This window comes from Micrasema longulum, unplaced genomic scaffold (assembly GCF_059751315.1).
Source record: "Micrasema longulum isolate JH-2025_06_02 unplaced genomic scaffold, ASM5975131v1 h1tg002621l, whole genome shotgun sequence".
NCBI lineage: Eukaryota > Metazoa > Arthropoda > Insecta > Trichoptera > Brachycentridae > Micrasema > Micrasema longulum.
The window spans coordinates 24664-47026 of record NW_028279756.1 but is presented as its reverse complement, the minus strand read 5'-3'; the positions used below and the strand labels follow the sequence as shown (position 1 = coordinate 47026).

At 33.2% G+C, this 22363-nt stretch overlaps 1 protein-coding gene across 1 annotated transcript; it reads right to left on the bottom strand.

The window, feature by feature from the left end:
• Positions 1–51: 51 nt before the first annotated feature.
• Positions 52–20737, bottom strand: LOC148271856 (E3 ubiquitin-protein ligase Nedd-4-like; the record flags this gene model as incomplete). Its single annotated transcript, XM_088240842.1, has 4 exons — positions 20154–20737; positions 18884–19256; positions 12119–12198; positions 52–133 (listed from the first exon to the last, which is right to left on the bottom strand). Coding segments are annotated over exons 2-4 (324 nt in total), but the record flags the coding sequence as incomplete, so codon positions are not given.
• Between the last annotated feature and the right edge of the window lie 1626 nt (positions 20738–22363).

The window sequence follows — 22363 nt, the reverse complement described above, 5'->3', positions numbered from 1 at the left end:
TATATTTTAAGGACTACAGTAATATTTAAAGAGGAGAAATTGTAAACATACCTTTTTCTTCGTTTTTGTGAAAACTGAGTCAACCAGGATGTCTCCATTTATTGTATGAATGTCAACCCGAACATACGGGTCACTGAAAATAAAATAAATTATTACAAATCGATTGATTCAGAATGTTATAGGAACTGTGAAATAGTGTGTCGGAGAGTATCAACCCAGGGTTACAAATAGACCCATTACTCCTATTCTAGCTACGTCTAACATATCGTCGGGAATATTGCAATATCACGTAACCTGTGATGTTTTTTAGTAAAATGATTTACTGTACTAAATTTGTTATAGGGACCAGTGGTGGCTGAGGGGGTTAAAAATGGGGGGGGGGGGTAAATTTTTTTACTAAATAGGTACATGTGTATTTCACAATAATTTTTTTTTTTGTAAAAATACAAAAATATATATACAGTCGAACTAGGTTATTACGAGGAAGATGGGACCGATTGAATTTGCTCGTTATAAACGTTACTCGTTATACCAGAGAAATGTTTTTTTTATACAATCGCTATTGCACATTGTCACTTAGTAAACAAGTAAATATGGTACATTGATGGAAAATCCTGCGTTTCTTCGGGTACAAAACCATTGGAGCAATGTGTCATTAACATTAGTACGATCACACTTTCTAAATTTTTTTGTGTCCGTGATATTCTTTTCAAATGCAGACAAATAAATATCCTTATTTTTTCACAATGTTGACACTGAGGATGAAGATAGAGAAAACTTTGTACAATTCCGCATTTTTCGTACCACGTTCGATTTCACGAATAATTGCCACTTTTCCACGAATTGAGAGACACTTCCTCTTGTTAGTAGACATGTTTATAATTCAGGGGTTAAGTTTTAACTGATCTGGTCTAGAACTCATTTGACATCACCCACTTGTAATGTTTATTGTGTATTGAAATAAACATAGAATATTAAAAAATCTAAAAAACCCTGTAAAAACCCCCTAAACAAGCATGTCATTCATAAACTACAAAAGCAGCTGTAAATTGTAGCAATGTGCCGAACCGGCACTTACTAAGTTCACAAAGCTTGGAATTTTCAAAACTGTTTGTTTATTTTTCAATATTGTCAGCGAAAAATCCAATTAGGTACTTAGACACTTACATAGCTGTCATAAACATAATCCAACGCCCGGCGGTATTTATCCTTTACGTTAGCCGACCGTTTGGATTTTATCACTTAGGTTTTTATTTCGAGAATGATGTTTTTAACAATCGAAGACACTTCTATTCTAGCTACATCTAACTATCGAAGACAACAACCGACCGTTTGGATTTTATCACTTAGGTTTTTATTTCGAGAATGATGTTTTTAACAATCGAAGACACTTCTATTCTAGCTACATCTAACTATCGAAGACAACAACCGACCGTTTGGATTTTATCACTTAGGTTTTTATTTCGAGAATGATGTTTTTAACAATCAAAGATTTTTCGTGTAATTTTTGACAATATTTTTGTTCGGTATGTCCGAGAAGTAGCTCGTATGGAAAAAACCATAAACTAAAATGTCAACTAATGTTTCCTCGTTACATCAGAGATCTCACTATTTCCGTGATCGTTATAACCGAGTTCGACTGTATATATGTCTAGATAGATTTTTCTAATATGTTACACAAATATACAAATTACCCAAGATAGCGAGTGTACTTTATCTTGGCTCATAAAAAGGTCTTAATTCGCTTTGGCGTTGAAAAATATCTTTCACTCTCAACTGTCGTCATTGTAATTCTACATATAAACATTACTACTACATTTAACTTACTAAAATGTACGGGATTTCAATTTTACGAGGCAATATGAGTTTAGTGCATACGAAACAGGACTCTAACAAACACTAGGTAATTGGACACGTGCAAGAAACAATATATTATAATAATATTCATTCACAAAGCTCATTTCAATCTTGTAAAAAGGGACGAGAAAATATAAACTTATGATAATCCTTTCCTTTAAGAATTCGTCCTTTTTAAGTGTAAGTATTCATTTATCAGCGTATCTCTTCCAGTCTAGACCAATGCCAATATGTTATTATTATTATCAATCTTATTCTTATCTTCCTTGTTTCATATTGTTATCTCTACCGGGACAATGCCCGCATTTGAATTAATTTTGGGTCACATGTTCCGATGTTCATGTACGCACGGGAAGTTTCATCTCTTTCTTTCTCATGAGAAAATCTAGATATAAGACATTAGCTTTGGGACAGTTACAGAAATGACCCGCGCATTTGATATAACATGAATATTTGACGGTGCATGTGCTTAATTGTATTCTAGATAAAAATCTTTAAAAACATGAAGATTAATAGGTCCTTATATATATTTGAATGAATGATTTTTTTTTTAAATATTATAAAACCTAATTGCATTGTATTATATACTTTGTTTATAATGTATTTTAAGTAAATTATTTTGATTGGTGGCAAATGTTGGGGGGTCATTGACCCAATGGACATAAGGGAAAGCCGCCACTGATAAAGACTAAGAGCTGGTAATTTTAAATTATAGGTATGTTTAACTGTCAATAATGCTAGTTTTTCTGATGCCATTAGCGGTACTTTTGGTTGAATAAAATCATAAGTAATATTATTATTTTATTTTTTTATATATATATTTGGACCCCTGTATTTAGTAGCCTTACGTGTCATGTACAAGGCTAAGGTACTCGGAAAAAATCGTTTTTGTTTGTCTTGGAAATGGGATGTTCGATCACTGATTTTGGTTTATTACCTTTATGAGTCCAATCACCATTGTTGCAAAGTGCAAGAACAATGGCGCGTGATAACTACTTTTAACGACAGTGTGGATATCTGTTAAGGATATTCTTTCCTGCATTCTGCTTCAAGATAATGGCGTTGTAAACTGAAGAATGGGCACTGAAATAACAGATGTTCGATACTCTGTGAAGAAATATCATCGCATGGACAATAGTCATCATTCCTTAATTTAAACCCATGTAGGTAACTTCTCATAGCTCCGTGTCCGGTAAAAATTTGGGTCGTTTCGAAAGTACTTTGGTAATGACGACGAAGTAATAATATTAACAAAACGCTTTTTAGGTTCCCCAGCAGAAAAATCCATTGATGGTTTATTTCATTTTATTATTACGTATAAGTTACGCGGCAGTAGTCAGCCTTGCGGTGTAATGGTCAGCGCTTTTGCCTACCATGCAAGAGGTCTCAGAACGATACCCGACATGGTTGATATGAAATATTGATTTAAAAGGGTGTTTTCACAAAAAATATTTCATAGTCCCTGGACGGGTACCTGAAGCGTAAGACTGATCATCTTACCTTCATGTAACAAAAACTAACAAGATACACTGCGATTGGTGTACCAATGCAGTGCCTTATGCACCATTAGGTGCAGAAAGGGAATGATAATGATGATGATAAGTTACGCGGTATTGGAGTATCACCGACGATATAGCAAATATCGCATTGACGTCAGCAATTTTAAAAAAAGATATGGCGAATCACAGTACACATGCAATCATTCATGTTAGAAAGAGATATACACCAGTTGGGAGCCGACAAAATTTTGAAAAATTTACTTTAAAATATAACTTCAGTCGAACTTGGTTATTCCGAGGAAGACGGACCGACCAAATTTGCTCGTTATACCAGATAAAGGTTTTTTAAATCCAATTGCCATTACATATTGTCACTATTGATAATTATAACTAATGCTTACAAACATACCGTATTCTTTCACAATGTTGACAATTTGATAAGAATAGAGAAAACTTTTTACACACTTCAACATATTTCGCGCCACATTCTATTTTACAAATAATTGCCACTTTTTTTGCAAATTGAAACACTTCTGCTTGTAAGTAGTCATGTTTATAATTCAAGAGTTAGGTTTTAACTTATCTGACATCACCCACTTGTAATTTTCATTATGCATTGACCATAGAACATGTATGGAGAAAACTACAAACAAAAATGTCAAAAAATGTTTCCTCATTATATCTGATATCTCGCTATCTTCGTGATCGTTATAACCAAGTTCAACTGTAATTATCTATTTATTAGATTGTATTTAAGAATGAGACAATACATCAGAGCATTTTTTCATTACAGATGTGACTGCATATTTCTATAGGGCATCACCAACAAGCCGTGAGGTTGGCAGAGCCGAACACCGCTTTGGCCCGCAACGCATAATCCAATGCAACGTCAGCTCGGACAAGTTATTAAGTGTCGTGCATCGAAAGAACATTTTCATTTTATCTTGGCATTTCGTGTCGCCCGTCCACCAGCTCCTCGCCGAATGTTCGCTATTGTAAATTCCTTCTGTACAGAATTGTAGGGATGTAACTCGTGTGTAAAACTCAATAAATAACTTCAATTGTAATCCATCTTTCTTATTTAACCTCAAATCAATTCACACAACCCATCCATACAGTATCATGTCTAATCATCATGAAAGCCTGCTAAACAATGAAGGCACTTTTGCACAAATGCCCAAATGCCATTTTCTCAGAACCAGTAACGTGTCTATTTAATTATACGTGAGTTGAGTGAGCTTTGAGTGCTTATTCTGTTCTTATATTAACTATTATAAGCCAATTATCAATATAATCATTTTCATTATGCTGTGTCTCATAATGAGTTTTTAATAACACTCGGGAGAAAAATAAGTTAAACGCAGTGCATTTTTAAAAAATTCTCAAACAAAATAACAATATGAAGATTATGTTTGGCAAGACATCTCTAGAATAAAATAAAAAAATTGTTTTCACCTTAACACATTTTAAACATCGTCATCATCCATTTCCCATTGATTACTTTGCCAATCATAATCACCGTAATTTAATAGCATTATTTGACATTTGCAATTCGTAACATTTGTCAAGCAAATATGATTTCCTTTCTTTCTTTACCGCAGACGCAAATGTCTTTCTTTCCGCACAAGAGAGCGAACAAAGGTAATTATATACTCAGTGATGGATCAATAAAATAAGTAGAAGAGGATTATCTGTAACCTTCTTAACAACTCTTCCTGAAATGTCATTCATGGATAAAAAACGATATTGAAACAGCATTGAAAATAGTTGTAGCAAAAATATTCAAGATATATATATACGAGTACTATTAAAAATAAATTAAAAACATTAACTGCAAGTACTTTTTATACAATGTTCCAATGCAGACCAGTAAAACCACAATTCATTTGCCTTAGAACAGATAATGTCTAGTAGGGCGACAAATTGTGAATTGCAAATGTATTTTTTTTTTTTATCAATTTGTTAACTGTTTCTTCTTGTTTCTTTTCTCATCAATATATATATAAATGTATGTATGTATGTATGTATGTATGTCTTAATAATAAATATATAATTACTAAATGTTATTAAATATTTGTACATAACCACTTACCGACTTTTCTATGTCTACCGGTTTCGAGACATACCCGTCTCTTCGTCAGGACACCAATTAAACCAACATGCGTATGTCTCGAAACTGGTAGACATAGAAAATTCGGTAAGTAGTTATATACAAATATTTAATAACATTTAGTAAAATGTTTGACCACAAAGTTAATGCTTTAAATATTAAAAATAAATACTTCTTTATTTATATAATTTCCATTTATCCTAATAATTTAAAAACATCCCAACTGTATAAAGTGGATAATGCAGGGTGTTCTTTAAGCCCTGTCACATCTGAAACCACGATGATCAGTATAAGCAAGAAGACATATTGGCACATTAAAATATTTTTTTAGAATGAATGAAATTTAAAAAAATTAAATATTTAAAAAAACAAATGGTTGCCAACTTCTGCAGGGGAGAAACGAGGAGGGAGGAGGGGGGAGTCTGACACACCGTTAGCCGCGCGGCCCTCGCTTACCCTCGCTTCTCCCCTGCAGAAGTAAGCAACCATTTGGTTTATTTAATATTTTATTTTTACAAATTTTCTTTGTTCTAAATATTTTTTTAAATATGCTAATATGTCTTCTCGCCCATACTGATCATCGTGGTTTCGAGTGTGACAGGGTGTAAAGAACACCCTGTATAAGTAGTAATTTTATTTCAAATAAAAATGTCGGGGAGGAGGAGTCTACTTAATGACATTAATAAGTTATTACTATAAACATGATCGCGGTTGTGTCGGCTATAGCCGTTAAAATCTTGTCTCTCGTTTAGGAAATCAGTCCAAAAGACATCATGTTGTCCCTATGAAAAACAGTCAGTAACAAAAGTGTCCCAAAACGTCAGTCAAATGAGATTGACTTCAAACCACTAACTACGGTCCGATCGGAAGTAAACTCCAAAAAATAAGAATGTTATGTGTCCACGAGTGGATCCTATAAGAAAAAAGTGTCTGCAGATGTGTTAATGAACCTTTGCAATGAGATTTTTCAATTACACGGTTTCTTAATCTACATAGCATTTTATTGATAATAGTAATACTGAACTGAACGCTAAATTTAATTTGAGAGTTTTTCTCACCAGGAGAACATGTTGATTGCTGTTAATTTTTATCTAAAACAAAAAATCTTAATTTATACTCACAACATAAAATAGCATACCTAATGTGATTATAAATGCCTGAAATGGAATATGACTATGATTGTAAGCCAACAGAAATGTCAGCATTCATTCATGATTCATTCATCTTCCCACACATAATTTTTTACATTCTAGAACCTACTGCAAAATTTACTGTTGACATAATAAATTACAATGTGCTGAGTAAACTAAAATAGTACAAATAAAATTTTAAAACTACCTGAGATTTTTTTGTAAATACTATGCAACTCCTTAAAAAAATATAAATAAATAAGAGAGACTATTTTAGAAAAACAAAATTGTAATATTTCATCCATAGAATTAAGAATAAGCCAGAAGAAGCGTAGAATTAGTTACAAAATATTGGTTTCCGTTGTCCTCTTCGCTATACCAGATTAAATTCCGACACTTACAACACTAGATTGAAAACTAAGGGCTCCCTGTCTGTTCCCCGAATTACAAATTACTTCGGAGAGCGAACATTAAATTGCGTTGTTCCAAGATTGTTCAATGATCTCCCACAAACCATCATTAACATGAAAAATCTTCAAATGAAAAAAAAAGAACTGAAGAAATATCTTCTAGATACTTTATAGTGCCTGTTTATAAATAAATCTGTAAAATATAAATAAAATAAATGTAATATAAACCTGTCATAAAAAAAAAATGTGTCCCACCGAAAAGTCTTAAGTGGGTAACAAATTATTATATGTATTTTTTAATTATAAAATAAACGCTGTTTTGCAGCACTGAAACTGAACAAAAAATCCCTTTTTTATGTACCAATTTGTAAAAACAATTATACCTCGAATTCATTCATTAGACGTACCTGTAGAAATTATAATGGACTCAGTATTGATGTAGACATTTTTAACTGCACGTTGCATTTGTACAGAAAATTTCTTCATGGGGTCGATTATTTGGGATAGTTGCTGAATGTGCATCTTGAGTGGTTTATGCTATGTATATGTGCCGCATGTAATGTATATGTTGGTGTATATTTAATATGTGCGTTCATGTGTGTGCGTGGATGGCTTCGGAGTGTACATTCGGTATTTTTATTTATATTATGCCGCCTGTCAATTAATAAATGCGTTTGTAGTGTCTAGAGTCGATTATTGTAATGGTATCTATGCAGGTCTACCAATGAACAAAATGACTCGCCTACAATCTGTATTGAATGCCGCAGTGAGACTTAATTTCGGAATCTCTAAGTTCAGTCATATCACTCCACTACTTCGGGAACTACACTGGCTACGTTTTCCACAGAGGGTCGAATACAAACTCTGTTGGCTTATGTATAAGTCACTGCACAACTCTGCTCCGGAATATCTAAGGGAACTATGCATTCCAGATGAACTAGCTGACAGGCATCTCATCATTATCACTAGTATAAACCGTTGAATCAAAACCTGATTTAATTGTTTATTATTGCTATATACATATTTTTTATTAAATATATTTGTATGTCGCTTTTTTAACTTTTCCAAAGATGCGTCATTGAAGGATTTCACATTTTATAAATTCAATATTAACATCATAAAGCTATCAAATTAATATCCGCTCATAATACGTAGTCTTTCAATACAAACAATTTCTTAGAAGATACAAATTGTATTGCCAAAGTGTAGTTTTACATTACAGCCCTCCGTATGAAGCGTGCACTATCTCAGTTAGACATGTTTCTAAGAAAAACACGGTAAAAGAAAATAATTTTGTTTCAATACTATGCATGTCATCACTATATGCCATGCATAGAATTTAAAATAGTCCAGAAGGAGCGTAGAATCATATTTGAATACATCAGACTGTTTCCGAAAAATCCCCCACTTTCGCCGCGCGCATACATTAAGTCGCCACGTAATGTTGTCAGATCGCGTAAAATATAATCATAAGATAATTATGTTTTTAAAAAAAAGCAATTTGTTAATTTCTCTAAAATTTTATTGTACATGCGGAAACATTGATTGACACAACAGAGTAGATAAGTAAAGGGTTATTTAATAAGAGTAACTTAATTAATGAACTTTGAACTTGAAAAATAAAACAAATTTTATTTTACATTAAACAGATATTTTTATTTCATGTTAAGTAATATTTTATGTTTAAGATAATATCGGTCAAATGTCCACCACGGCGTTGTTTGATCCGAGAAGTCTAATTTTCACTAGTTTCCTAATTGGATGAGCGATGTAGCGTAAGAAATTAGACTACCCTGGCAACACTAACAAAATGTCCATTTTGTTTTCTTTGACAATCTGACAGATGGAAAAATAATTCTATTTTTAAGTAATGCATTTGCTACTTACACATGCATATGAAATGTGATCCCATCCTGTTTCTTTAAGATCCAAGCAGTATTTCTACACTTTAAAACAACACAACACGGCATATTTGAATTAAAATCGGGAGTTGTGTAGTGAGCGACGTCTACAATGAAACTAATGGATCAAAACGTTAAACAACTTTAAGAGTAGTTTAGTCGCCTTCTGTTTGATGCGCGTATGCGGTTTCTGGACTATTCTTAATTCTATAATGCCATGTATCAAAAGAAAGGAAAAACCTTGGAGATTAATTTGGTTTTCATATTAAATTTTGAATTAAAAAGATAAATTAAACTCAAATATATCTAAATAAAAGATAAATATAAACTGAAAATCTAGCTACTGCAGTTTTACTTCCTGGATTTCATGGTTCCTGAAGGAATATTGATACGTGAGCAGGACTAAAATAAAGATCTTTTCTTCGTGATTCCAAATCTGCATTTAACGAAATGTCGTCAAAAATGCTAGATACTGCAATCTTCATAAGGACGGCAGATTACACGTATGCAGGTGTAATATAAAACTGCACATTAACATTCTCAAATGTGTTTAATGTATAGAACAACGATGCATGTAATTTTCTTCAGCTTTGCGTGAGAGCATTTTTTTTTGGCACTGTCATAACTTGATAAGTTCAAAATGATATTCTTTGATACTTTGGTTAGTTGTATGCTCAGAGTAATAATTCACTAGAGAAGCCCTTTAGCTCTATTGAATAGAACAAAAGCGTTCCAAATTTTGGTTTGGTTTTTACAATCACCATATTCTAGTTGAAGATAAATTCTCTCTAGTGATTACTAAGATACACTACCGATCCCCTACCTTCAAGTATTGAGTAGGTACATTGATATGAAACAAGGGGAAGCATACGTCACGGTACACATATCTACGCACTGAAATGACATAGCTTCAGTATGACGTCATAGTTGAAGATTAAAAGTCTCCCGACCGACTACTAAGATACACTACCGATCCCCCCACCATCAAGTTTTGATGTAAGTACATCGGTTTATACCGACGGGTCTAGAACCCCTCGATACGTTTATCTACGCATTAAGTGACAAAAATTTTGCTCCACCGAGCAATTTTTCCTTTAGTTAAGATTTACTTCCTTTTTTTATAGTTTTGAGGTTGCAACATTTTTTTCTTAAAAGCCTATTCAAAATATAAGAGAAAAAAGTACATTTTAAAGTCGAATTAAATTCTGAAATGACTGTCAGTTTCCGAAACGAGTGGCTAGATGCAAAAAATAATGTCGCTAGATTCTGCCCTATTAACATATAAGAGTTTCTAGGCGTAAGAAAGTTGCCACTACAAAAAAATAACTAGTTATTATATTTTTTCCGTCTGCTTTACTATCTTCCGGAGTGTACGTATCGAGACGTTAAAGGAGCCGGCTTTGTAGTCGCTTGGTAGATAAATACAGACAATCGTTAGGCATATCGTCTTGGCAAATGTCAAGTCTTTTTAAAATCATGTTCAAGCGAGCAATTTATTGGAGTTTACAATTGCTTTGAAGTGGGCACTTTCTATCACAGAAGCCTATTTAAAATATAAATGAGAACTATTTTAAATGTTAATGAAGTAAGGAACGCGGACTAATTTTTGCGGTCATTCATTGGTTCGTTTCAATCATATGATGTCGAGATGACAAGTAGGTAGAACATATCGAGGAAGATACAGATAGTCCAGAAATTAAATATACCGTCTCGATATGTACAGATGAAGATAGCGTTCATAATTGAGGCCCAGATCCCGCTTTGCAAAAGAGGAATGTAGTAATACCATCAAAATAAATGACAAAAAAATCCTGCACATACAGAAAACAGAAGAATTCGCCCAATACAATACACACTCAAACAACAAAAGAAAAACGATTTGCATTCCAAAGCACATAAGTATAAAATTATTAAGACATTACTGGTGAAGCAGGGGCTAATCGTTTATATAAGTGATTATGCACAGCTTACCATTATATTTGACAATCGATAATGTTTTATGGTAGTTTTAAATATGGGAAATAAATAAAATAATTGTTATTTATTATAATTCTTCACTAATATGTTAGTACTTTTAATTCATTTAACATCGAATCTGTGTATCGGTTTTAAAAAAAAACTCTTTTTAAGGCTTTGTTTTTTAATTACATATTATTTATTTATATCTTAATTTAAATTACATTTGTATACATATTCACTAACATATTACGGCTTTTTAGGCTGTGCTCGTGTTAAGCCATAATAATAATGAACAAAAAAATTAAAATAATTACATGTGAGGCAATATAAAAATTTTAGTGTGAAATATGCATGTAGCTATTTAGTAAAAAAAATGACCCCTCCATTTTTACCCCTTCAGCCGCCACCGAGTGTTAGCTCAGTTAGAATGTAAGATTAAGTATTTTTTATTTATTTATTTAAACGCCTTTTAAGCTTTTACATGTTTTTACATACATATATACAAATAAAGACAGACATGTATTTAACACCGAAGTAGAAAAAAAATATATAAATGATTTTTTGAAAAAAAAGAAAAATATTAAAAATATCATCTTTACATATTAGTATAAAAGTGGAAAGAAAAGAAGTGCATTTTTAAATATGAAGACAGAAATGCATTTTACACAAAAAAGGACCAAAAAATAAAAATGAATTAAGAAGAGAAAGAAAAATAAAATAATAACATCTAAAAAAAGTATAGAATTGTAAAGCGCCTAACAAAATTGGCGGTAAAATCAGCAGATAAAGATCCCTCGAGGGTTAAATCTAGCAATTGTATATACTATATTTGGACATATTATAGAAAAATAGTAATAGAAATATACAATTTTATATTAATATTTAAAATTAACATTAATTATATTTTAAAATTTGACTTTGTGAGGAATAAAGTAATAAGAGAACGGACGCAGCAAACTTCGGTGACAACTGTCGTCAAGCGGAGGCGATACGGTTGGCCAGGCCACATACTGCGGATGCCTCCTGAGAGCCTTAATCACTTTTTTTTGCCTACTTTACAAGGCATCAGGTTCTCGACGTCCTGGACGTCCACTGCTGACTGTTCGTCGGCAGTTTATGTCAGAACTTCGGGACGAGAACCTGACTTGGGAGGACGCAAAGGAGTTGGCAGCCGATAGAGATGCATAACGGCTCTTTGTGGATACCATATGCTCCAACTTAAATAAATTAATTACAAAATATATTGTGTTACCTTGCACCGAATATATCTTTTTTGGCCAAAGCATGACCAGCGACAACCTTTAATCGCAGCAAACAGGAGTTTTCATCCGTCTGGAATAAAAAAGAAACATAAATTAAGTAAACTACAAAATACCTTTATTTCAAATCAGTAATTAATCAAAGTTTAGGTTATGTAAATACTTGAAATTGAAAATTTGAAAATCACTAACATTTTCTTAAAATTGTATTTTCCTATCATCATCATCATTCCCTTTTCAGATCTAATGGTGCATAGAGCACTGCATTGGTACACCAACCGCAGCGTATGACTTTTGTTACATGAAAGTAAGATGATCAGTCTTATGCTTCAGATACAAGTCCAGGGACCATGAAATATTCTAGAGCATGGTTTCCCAAACTATGAGTCGAGCAAATATTGAGTGGGCCTTCGCCACTGTATACATGAATTAAAAAAAATAGGAAGTGATAAATTTGACATTTCATTCAGCTATTTATAATTCCTAAAAATTTAAATAAACTTAAGTTATGGAAAATATTGTGATAAAACAATAATAATTTGAATTGCCAATGCACTATAGATGGCAGCACATGACAGCAAGCGCCAGCTGTACCGACATCTCAGTCGACGACAGCTCAGTCAGCGACAGCGCGGCGAACGAAACACATGTCGTGAGCTGTAACGAATTTTGGGCTATGGTCAACATTAAGACTGAATACCAAAATAAATTGGATATATCAAACTTACTGCGATTAAATATAACTAAAGTTGAAGTTGGTGCTAAAACTGTAATAAAGAAAAATAAGAAACAAATACATCCTTCGCATTGAAATAACCTTCCAGTGCCTCGATTATGAACGCTATCTTCATCTGTATATATCGAGACGGTATACTTAACGTCTGCACTATCTGTATCTTACCTCGGTATGTTCTACCTGCTTGTCATATCCACATCATATGATCCAAACAAGCTAATGGAATGACCGCAAATAATTAGTCCACGTTCCTTACGTCATTAATATTTAAAATAGTTCTCATTTATATTTTAAATAGGCTTCTGTAATAAAAAGTGCTCACTTCCAAGCGATTATAAACTCCAATAAATCTCAATTCAAGCAAAAAATGCTCGCTTGAACATGAATTTTGTTTGACTTTTGGAAATCACCTAGACGGTACACTTAACGATCGTCTGTATGTATCTACCGATCGACTACAAAGCCGGCTCCTTTAACATCTCGATACATACACTCGGAAAGATAGTACAACAGATGGAAAAAATATAATAACTAAATTATTTTTTTAGAGTGGTAACTTTCTAACGCCTAGATACTCTTATTTGTTAAAAGGACAGAACCAAGCGACTTTATTTTCACATCTAGGCGTTCATTTTATTAAAGTGACAGTTATGTCGGAATTTAATTCGACTTCAAAACTGACTTATTTCTCTCTCATATTTTTAATAGGCTTTTAAGAAAAAAAGTGCCACCATTAAAATTTTTAATAAATCATAATTAAAGGGAAAATTGCTCGGTGGAGCATTTATTTATAAAGATGCTTTTACACTAGAATATTTCAAAGTCCCTGGACATGAAGCGTAAGGCTGACCATATTACCTCCATGTAATAAAAATTATCAAGATGCGCACCGAATGGTGTACTAATGTAGTGCCTTATACTCATTAGGTGCAGAAATGAAATAATTATGATGATTGGTCAGTGTCCGGGTGGATAAAAAATACAGTTCTCCATGTAAAATTTGATCAGATTTTTTTTAAGTACCTCAACCTCTTTTTGTTTGCGTTCAATCAAGGAAGTAAAGCTGCCAAATCTGCTTGCTATATTTGCGTAGTGTGCGATGAAGATGCTGTGAATTATTTACTAATTTATTGCAATTTTTTTTCTGTGTCCTCTTGTTTTCTTTTTTGGAAAAAAATGGACACAACATATGTTAACACCTGTTTTTTTTTTGTTTTTGTTTTGTTGCAACAGAGATGGAAAACATTTTTGAGAAGGGAATATGGAAATTTAAGCATTTACAGGGCTTATAACCTGTCATAGGCTGGTTTAAGTAGCCACTTTACACACTGTGTAACATTCACTATTCTGCCTATGTTTAAACATTCACAATTCCTCAACTGTTAGTAGGTGAATTGGTTCATCCGGAGGAATCTCACCCACATGATAAAGGTTTCAGCTCTTTTACTTCACGAAAGTCAAAAGATGAAAGAGTTGAGGAAATGTGGATGTTTAAACATGGGCAGAATGGTGAATGTTACACAGTATGTAAAGTGGCTACTTAAACCAGCCAATGACAGGTCATAAGCCCTGTAAATTCCTAGACTTCCAAATTCCCTTCTCAAAAATGTTTGTCCTCTCTGTTGCAACAAATTTAGATCTAAATAACTCCCTAGGGAGGAAATCCAGCCAGTCTGCAAACATTTGAGCATACTCAAAACTTTATTTATCTAATATATGGCTTCTGTGCTTCTTTTCTTAAAATAAGTAAGTCATTTTAATATGGGGTATTGAAACCACATATTTTTATTACGATTTTTTTTTTTTTCAAAGCACTCATAAAATTATTACAATAATTATCTTGATGTTCATCAGTTCATCAATTATTTTCACAATGCCTACGAATGCTGACTTTTAAAAAATATTATCAATTCCTTCAAAACACAAATAGATAAATATGTTATCGTATTTACATTTACAACTTTCAATGTCCCTTTCACTGTCGCTCTAAAACCCCCCCTCATCGTCTACAAGGTAAGGACAAGGGGAAGTATAAATAAAATAAATAAATCCTTCACCCTTTTCAAACCCCTTTATGTCGACAGTGATAGGAAATGTTAGTTACTACTCTCTGGAGCACCAGAACGCCCCCGGGTGACACTTAGGGCCAGTCACCGGCAGCACACCCAAAAGCAGCAGACTTACCCAGAGACAACTGGTTGCAAACCAACTTTTGCCAACACTCATACCTGCTCAAACTGTAATTATTGAAGAATTTTACCTCATCAAGCGAAAGCAATAAAGGAGACAGGTAAGATGATCAGTCTTACTTCGACTTTTAAATAAATATTTCATGCCAACCATGTCGGGAATCGAACCCGAGACCTCTTGCATGGTAATTTAACGCGCCGACCGCTACGCAACGAGGCTGACAATATGTTAACACTCAATATTTAATGTAAAAATATTTCTTGTAGTGAAATGTATTTATAATATTTACGCCAAATTGTACTACTTACAAACTTGATGGTAAGACTTCCAAATATTGTTTTCAGTACAAGAAAAGAAAAATAAGATGGCCGCTTTTGCCATTTATATTATTGTATAGTATTGATACTCGGTGCTTAGCATGTGGTGCCTTTGTTTTGCAAGGTCAAAAAATTTGTCAGTATCCTATACAAAACTATATTCGCACTTGTTTCGGCTACATACAAACGAGTTTCAAACAAAAACTAGTTGATTAATGCCAAGTACTCGTAAAACAAATTAATTAAAATGGTTTTGTTATTTTTTTTGTTGTTAAAAATCAATAAAACATTGAATAGTGTTTTTATTCAGACATAAACAACATGGATCGATGAGTGTATCAAGCCAAATAGGTAAAATGTGTGTACTGTTTATGAAATTTGTTCTATTGGTCTAAATAAATTGGTTATGTTTTTTATGATTATTATAGTTTATTTTTGTTTATTATGTTAATGATAATTAGTTTTTTTTGTTTATTTATTTATTTATAAATTTATTGCAAAAAAATATATATACATACATAATAACAGGGAATCTATATAAAACCAATTAACGTAAAATGAAAACGGAGTGTTCTCTGTTTATGATAGTCTCCATCTAACATGGCACAGCCTGTTCTAAGATGGAGATGTTCTATCTTTAGAGCGTAAGTAGTCCTATACTAATAAAACAATAACATAAAAAAGAAAAACTAAAACTACTTAATGATAAATGCCTAGCTAATCAAATGTAAGAAATTAAAAATCATTATTACACAAATATAAAGTATATATATGTGCCAAGAATACATGTTACTTAAACATAAATAATATATGTTGATATTATTATGTTAACTTTGTTAAAAAGCTAATTTAAGGCATATTTTGCATTTTGTAAAATGTTTCCCTCGGCACGGGACATTATGAGGTGAAGGAACATTATTCTGTATAAAAAAAGAATACAAACAATGTTAAAGTATAAATAAATAAATAAAATAATATTGAGTACATGAATGCATTAAAGTAATCATGTTTGAAAATACTACCTGCATGTTACCTTGAAATAATTAAAAATCACAAACATTGAAGCAGATAGTTATACATAATATTATAAAAGGATGTAACTAATTAAAATAATACCATGCAATAAAAACATTCATGTTTTTTATCACAATATCCTAATATGGAAAACTTATCGGGAAAAAAACAAAAGCTACCAAAGTTTTTTCGAAGATTATAAGTACATTATTTGTATGAAGACTCGGTGTTTATTAACTTGTTTATAATGTTTTGTGGTATTAAATTGAGACTATAAGCGCCAAGAAATAACACATTGAAAAGAAACATTCTAAGATTCTTCAAGTAAGATGCGACATTTGCTGCGGAAATATTTGTATTTTGTATCGATGGATTGACAATGTTGAATTACAGTTAGACATAAACCTGTTATACATTACTTACTATTTCTGTTTCGTCTGGAAAAGGGACGTAGCCATACTCTGTAATTTGGGCCATTGCCCAAACGTTATTTTACGTAATTAATAGTCAACAGCCTTCCGAACAAAAATATTCCATTTGAGGCATACGCGTGACAATTTTTGGGAATGGTTCGGCCAAAGAACAACTTCTCGCCTGAACATGGACGTGTTACAAATGCACTATTTAATCATAACAGTTTATGATAACAACACGAAACACACTTAAACACTGATTGAGGCCATTGTAGTGAAAAATGATCAAAGAATTTGACAAATGAGCCTTTTACGAGCATTAATACCACTGCTGTCAAATGTCATGAGAATGACACATACTCTACTCTAGCGACAAATTATTGAACATTGTACAATTAATACACGGGTAGGTCCATCAGCCTTGCAAAATTAATTTCTATTATTCTGATTTAAATGACATCAAACCTATTTACATTGATAATTTCACATTTATAAAAAAACAACAAAATATATTTTTATGTCAGTCGCATGTTTTAAAGCACCATATTATTCACTTGCAGCAAATACATTTATACATTTTTTCTCCACTGGCAGCTCTATACAAAATAAGCGGGAAATATAATAAAAATAAATACTTTAAAAGGTCGAAAAAAATAATAAAATCAGTTTAGTTCCTAAATATTATGCAATAAAAATTTGTTTGTGTTCTCAACACTCATAGAATTCCGAAAATAAAAATTAACTTACGAAATACAAATTGAATGTTGTACATGGTCATATTTCCCTAACCTACAATGTAATGGGAACTGTATTAGTACACTAATTAAAACATAATGTATTGACAATTCTCTAAAATTTTCTTCATCTCTGTTGTAATATGTTAATAGTAACAGCTCCCTCGGGGGTTGAATCCGGTTCTTGTCTACAAAAATTTGAACAAACTCACAACATTGTCAATATATTATATTTTAATTGGTGTACCAATACAGTTCCCCTTACATAATTTTGTGTGGGCTAGGGAATTATGGTTATGTACAACATTCAATTTGTATTTCGCAAGTGAATCTTTATTTCCGGAATTCTATGTGTGTTGAGAACAGAAGGGAATTTTTGGGGGTAAACGGCAGCTTTAATCCGTCGATTGAAAGCGAACAGAAGATGTCGAAAAAGCTCACTTTCGTCTACTTGACATTCTTGGTTGGCTAGTGATAAAATAAAATAATCAATTTAACTTAAAAAGGGAACATAATGTCTGACAGCAGAAAATTTTCTTTCAATTGGCGTAATCGTATAACCTAGAATTATAATATACGCCTTTACCATTTTGTTTTACATTTAGTGCATATTTTTCAATTTGGAAAAAAACGGACACAACTTGTGTCAACACCTTATATTTTATTTTTATGAATAATATATTTATATTATATCCTTTGGCGGCCCCGTTTTTTACCAGAACAGAGTTTTTTTGTTGTTGTATTTTGTACCTTGTTTATAATGTACAAGGTTTATATTAATTTCAAAAGGATATTTATTTCTTGGTTTAATACTAAAAAAATACTTCAATATGTGGGGTTCATAGTCCATGATCGATGACACACACGTGCTAAATAATTTCATCTGAAATTATAAGGCGACGACCGATGAAGTATGTCAGCGTTTTCTAGTGAATTAAATTCTTTACATTTTGCAAAACACAAGATCAATGTCCTGCAGTACATAAACATCGTCCTACCATGGAGCTATGAAGAACAAAGGAACGTGGCCTATAAAGAGACCACAGGGCGCAGTCAACGCCCAGACCAGTAAAGTTCAGCCTGTTCAGTTCAGTCAGTGTAGTTCAATGCAGTCACACAGTTCCAGCATGTGGTTCAAGTGCAGTCTCTTCAACCCATCATCGCCGCTACGCTCAAACTACTCAACCAAGTGCTGTATCTTATTCACCATATAATAAATCTGCATTTAAATTACAAAATCGTCTCTTCTGTTAATCTCTAACTGGGGTAGGAGCTCCACCAACCCTCAGCAACATAAACCCTACAAGTGTTTACTTTGTAACTCCCTTATAAAAAAATATGTTTTGCAAATTACCGGAATATGAAGTGACCTCCTGGGTTCGTCTATTACAGGCATGCCCGATGGTCGTCTCCTGGCTACCCAGGAGTGTGACCGAGGTCGCTGGCTGTCCATTGCTCTCTGGGCAGGAGAGGCGATGGGCGCAAAGGCCGCAATGTGCTGCAGAGCCGAAGGCATTTTGTTTTACCATTAGGATATCCAGATCCACACTTTTAACACCAACTTAGTTAGGAACTGAGTGCATTTAAAGCTTAAATCATACACTTTTTACTTCACTAGCAACACTGATCTATAACTATTTTTATATTCATGTAGCTTACTAACTTTTATTTATAGCAGTATATCGTCGTTGCACATCAAATATGGGCCTTGTGACTCGAAGCACATTCTGAGAAAATCATCAAAATGCGACTTTTTGGCTTAAAGTAATTCATATTTTAAATAAAGTTTAATAGTGAATTAACAAATAAAAATATATTTGAAAAAATACTAAGTATTTGGCTACAGCAGTAGCTGCTCGATTATGGAATAATCTACCCACTACTGTCAGAGACATTCTTTATTTACATTTAAATCAGGTATGATATGTCACTTCCTGAATATTCGAGTTTTTCCTTTTTTTATATTATATTTAGTCAATTTTTATTTCATAAAAAAAAAATTATATTGTCATTATTTTATAATGAAAATATTATAAAATACCTACAATATGTTCAAATATATATCACTGGTTTTCTCAAATTGAATGGTTTTGGCAGGCAGGAAGAAATTGCCTTAAGGCAATATGCCCGCCCTTATGCATATGTGTGTATAAAGTGTTTAAATAAATAAACATAAAAAATTAAAAAATACATAAAATAAATAGAGTGCGATCAATAAGATTGTTAGCAAATATTTATTAAGTAAATTTAATGACGGTGTATTTTTCCATTTAAATTCGGTACATGATTACAGATTAGATATAAAGATAAATAGATATGTACTGCATTTTTGTGAAATTGGTGTGGTTTGTCTATTAACGTGTTTTTAATTTTTACGAGAGAAACTATGTGCGCTTACTATGACAAATGCATATTATGATGATTTGGAATTAAAACTGATTAGCACAAGTGATTGAGTGTTGTCTCTGATCAGTGCTAAAACATTGCGCTACGTGACATTAGAGATAATGAAACAACATGAGCAACTAATTAATGTTTTTGGTAGACATTTCTTGATAAATCTCAGTAGTTGATGATTTTGATAAAAATATAAATAAAATTCCTCGGTTAAATTTTATTATTACCAGTCCCGAAGATGCCTACTTAGGCGAAAGCGCTCAATGGTTAAATAAAACAAAATAGTGATTTGATCTAAAAAATTTCACATAGTAAAAATATATTGCACACTGGCACAAACACACGATTGTATTATAATATCATTCACAGTTATTCACCGATACATTGTCGATCAATTCGCACACAAAATACTAAAACATTTATTACTGCGCAAATTAGATATGCGAAAAAAAAAATTGATCCGCGAACAGAACGAATGTGCTTTTGATTTGATTACTTCAAATAAGCTACTGGAGTTTTGCCAAAACGTAGACAGTATATTTATCAAAAGAATTTAAAGAAACACAGATAAAAACAGTGATATTGATCAACAATGTTAGAGTGGTAATTCTGCAGTGGACACTTTCGCACTGTATATAAACAGTACAAATATGAGCGAGATGACATAACTGCCAAAATCAGAGCTCGCTTCTCTTAAAAAAAGATAATTATCATGTTGAGTAAACAGTGGGAAGCGTTATCAAGGTCCCTCTCCCGAGTGTTTTAGATAACAAGTCTCAGTAAACAGAGCTCGGTGATTTGTAGCTGCCATTATATCTTGTGTGAGGAGAAGAGGTTATCAGAAAGAAAAGACGGTGCATTCAAGAGCATGCCAACACAAACGTCATCTTTTTATTTTCTTGCATTTGTACACACGCTTAATTGTTTGAAATAGGAATGGGTACACCACAGGATTTGATAAAATAAATAAATATAAGCCACGCAAGCGCGGTTTCACACGGACGACATCGATCATAATATTGGTTAAAAAAATAAAAAATAAATCCCTATCGTGAATGGACAGTCAGCATCACTGAAATATAAATAAAACGCCATGGTGATAAATTGCGAAACGAAAATTTAAAACTATTTAACTATAAATATCTTTAACCGTCAAATAGATAGAATTATTAAAATGTCAACATCGTATTAGAAACAACTACAAACATTTCAGCACACGTACGGAACAATTCAACGATATCGCTGAATATAAATGCAATAGAATGTACGTACTATTTCCAATTATGGCCGTTTATACAATAAAAACACAATATTTATAACACACATTTTTGGAAGGTCACAAATATCAATCATCATCCGAAACATTAGTCCAAAGGTTTAACCCTTTTCTTGGCAACGTATCCTATAATACACATATCTTTTTTTTTTCATCAATAAGTACACAAGTAAAAAAGACTTTAATTAAAACTGCTTTATCTCATTCTTCATTCTTTACTGCATTATCACAATTCAAAATAAACTTAAAAGAAGAAAAAAAATGTTTGAGGTTCTGAAGCGTTTTCAAACATCAAATGTGTATTTATTTTTTAAATTCTGCCAAGATAAGGGTTAAAAGTTAACACGTGGTCATCTTGATCGAAAATGGTTTCTTCGACGGTTTGTTTTTGTTCGATCAGGAGTCGTTCGGATGGAGGGCGATCACAAACTTGGAGCCGAAGGGAGAACTGTACTGGATGCCGAGGTCGGTAAAAATCTTCTTGGGAATGGCCATGTTGCAGAGGTAGAGCTTGCCGTTGTCGGGCGAGTGCGCGAGAGGCAGCCCGGGCAGCAGCGAGTACTTGGCGACGATGCCGGGGGTGGCGGCGGCGGGGGGGTCGAGCGCCAGTACGGGAGCGCGGCCCTGAGTCACCCACTCCGCCAGGTGCGGGTATCTTGTGGGTTCCTCACTGTCCTCGCACAGAGCCGAGATAACCAGATCCACCGAGGGCAGGTCCTGGATATTGGTCGTGAGCTTATTGCCCGTCATCTGATACACGGCGAGGTGCTGGCGCAGGACACCCTGGACGTCGGCCCCTGCCACAAGCACCACAGTGGACACCCCGTGGCAGGCCAAATGTCGTGCACATGTCACGCCCACAGCTCCCTGCCTGGAATGGAATTTATACATATTTATGGGGTTTCTTTGCAGAAGATACCAAACTGTTTGCAAACCCCCTCCTAAACTCTGGAAAACTACCCCAGGATTAAGACTACATTGATGAATGGACTAAAAACTAGCTAATTTTGCTGAAATTACTTCTCTTTACTCATTCAGAAAGGGACAATGCCACAGCACATGTTCGGCTGTTTGGTTTGACACACCGCAGCCTAACTTGGATTGCTTACAAGAGCAAAATGGAGTTTACCTCTGAATTCTCTGTGTCCCGAAATCATTTGA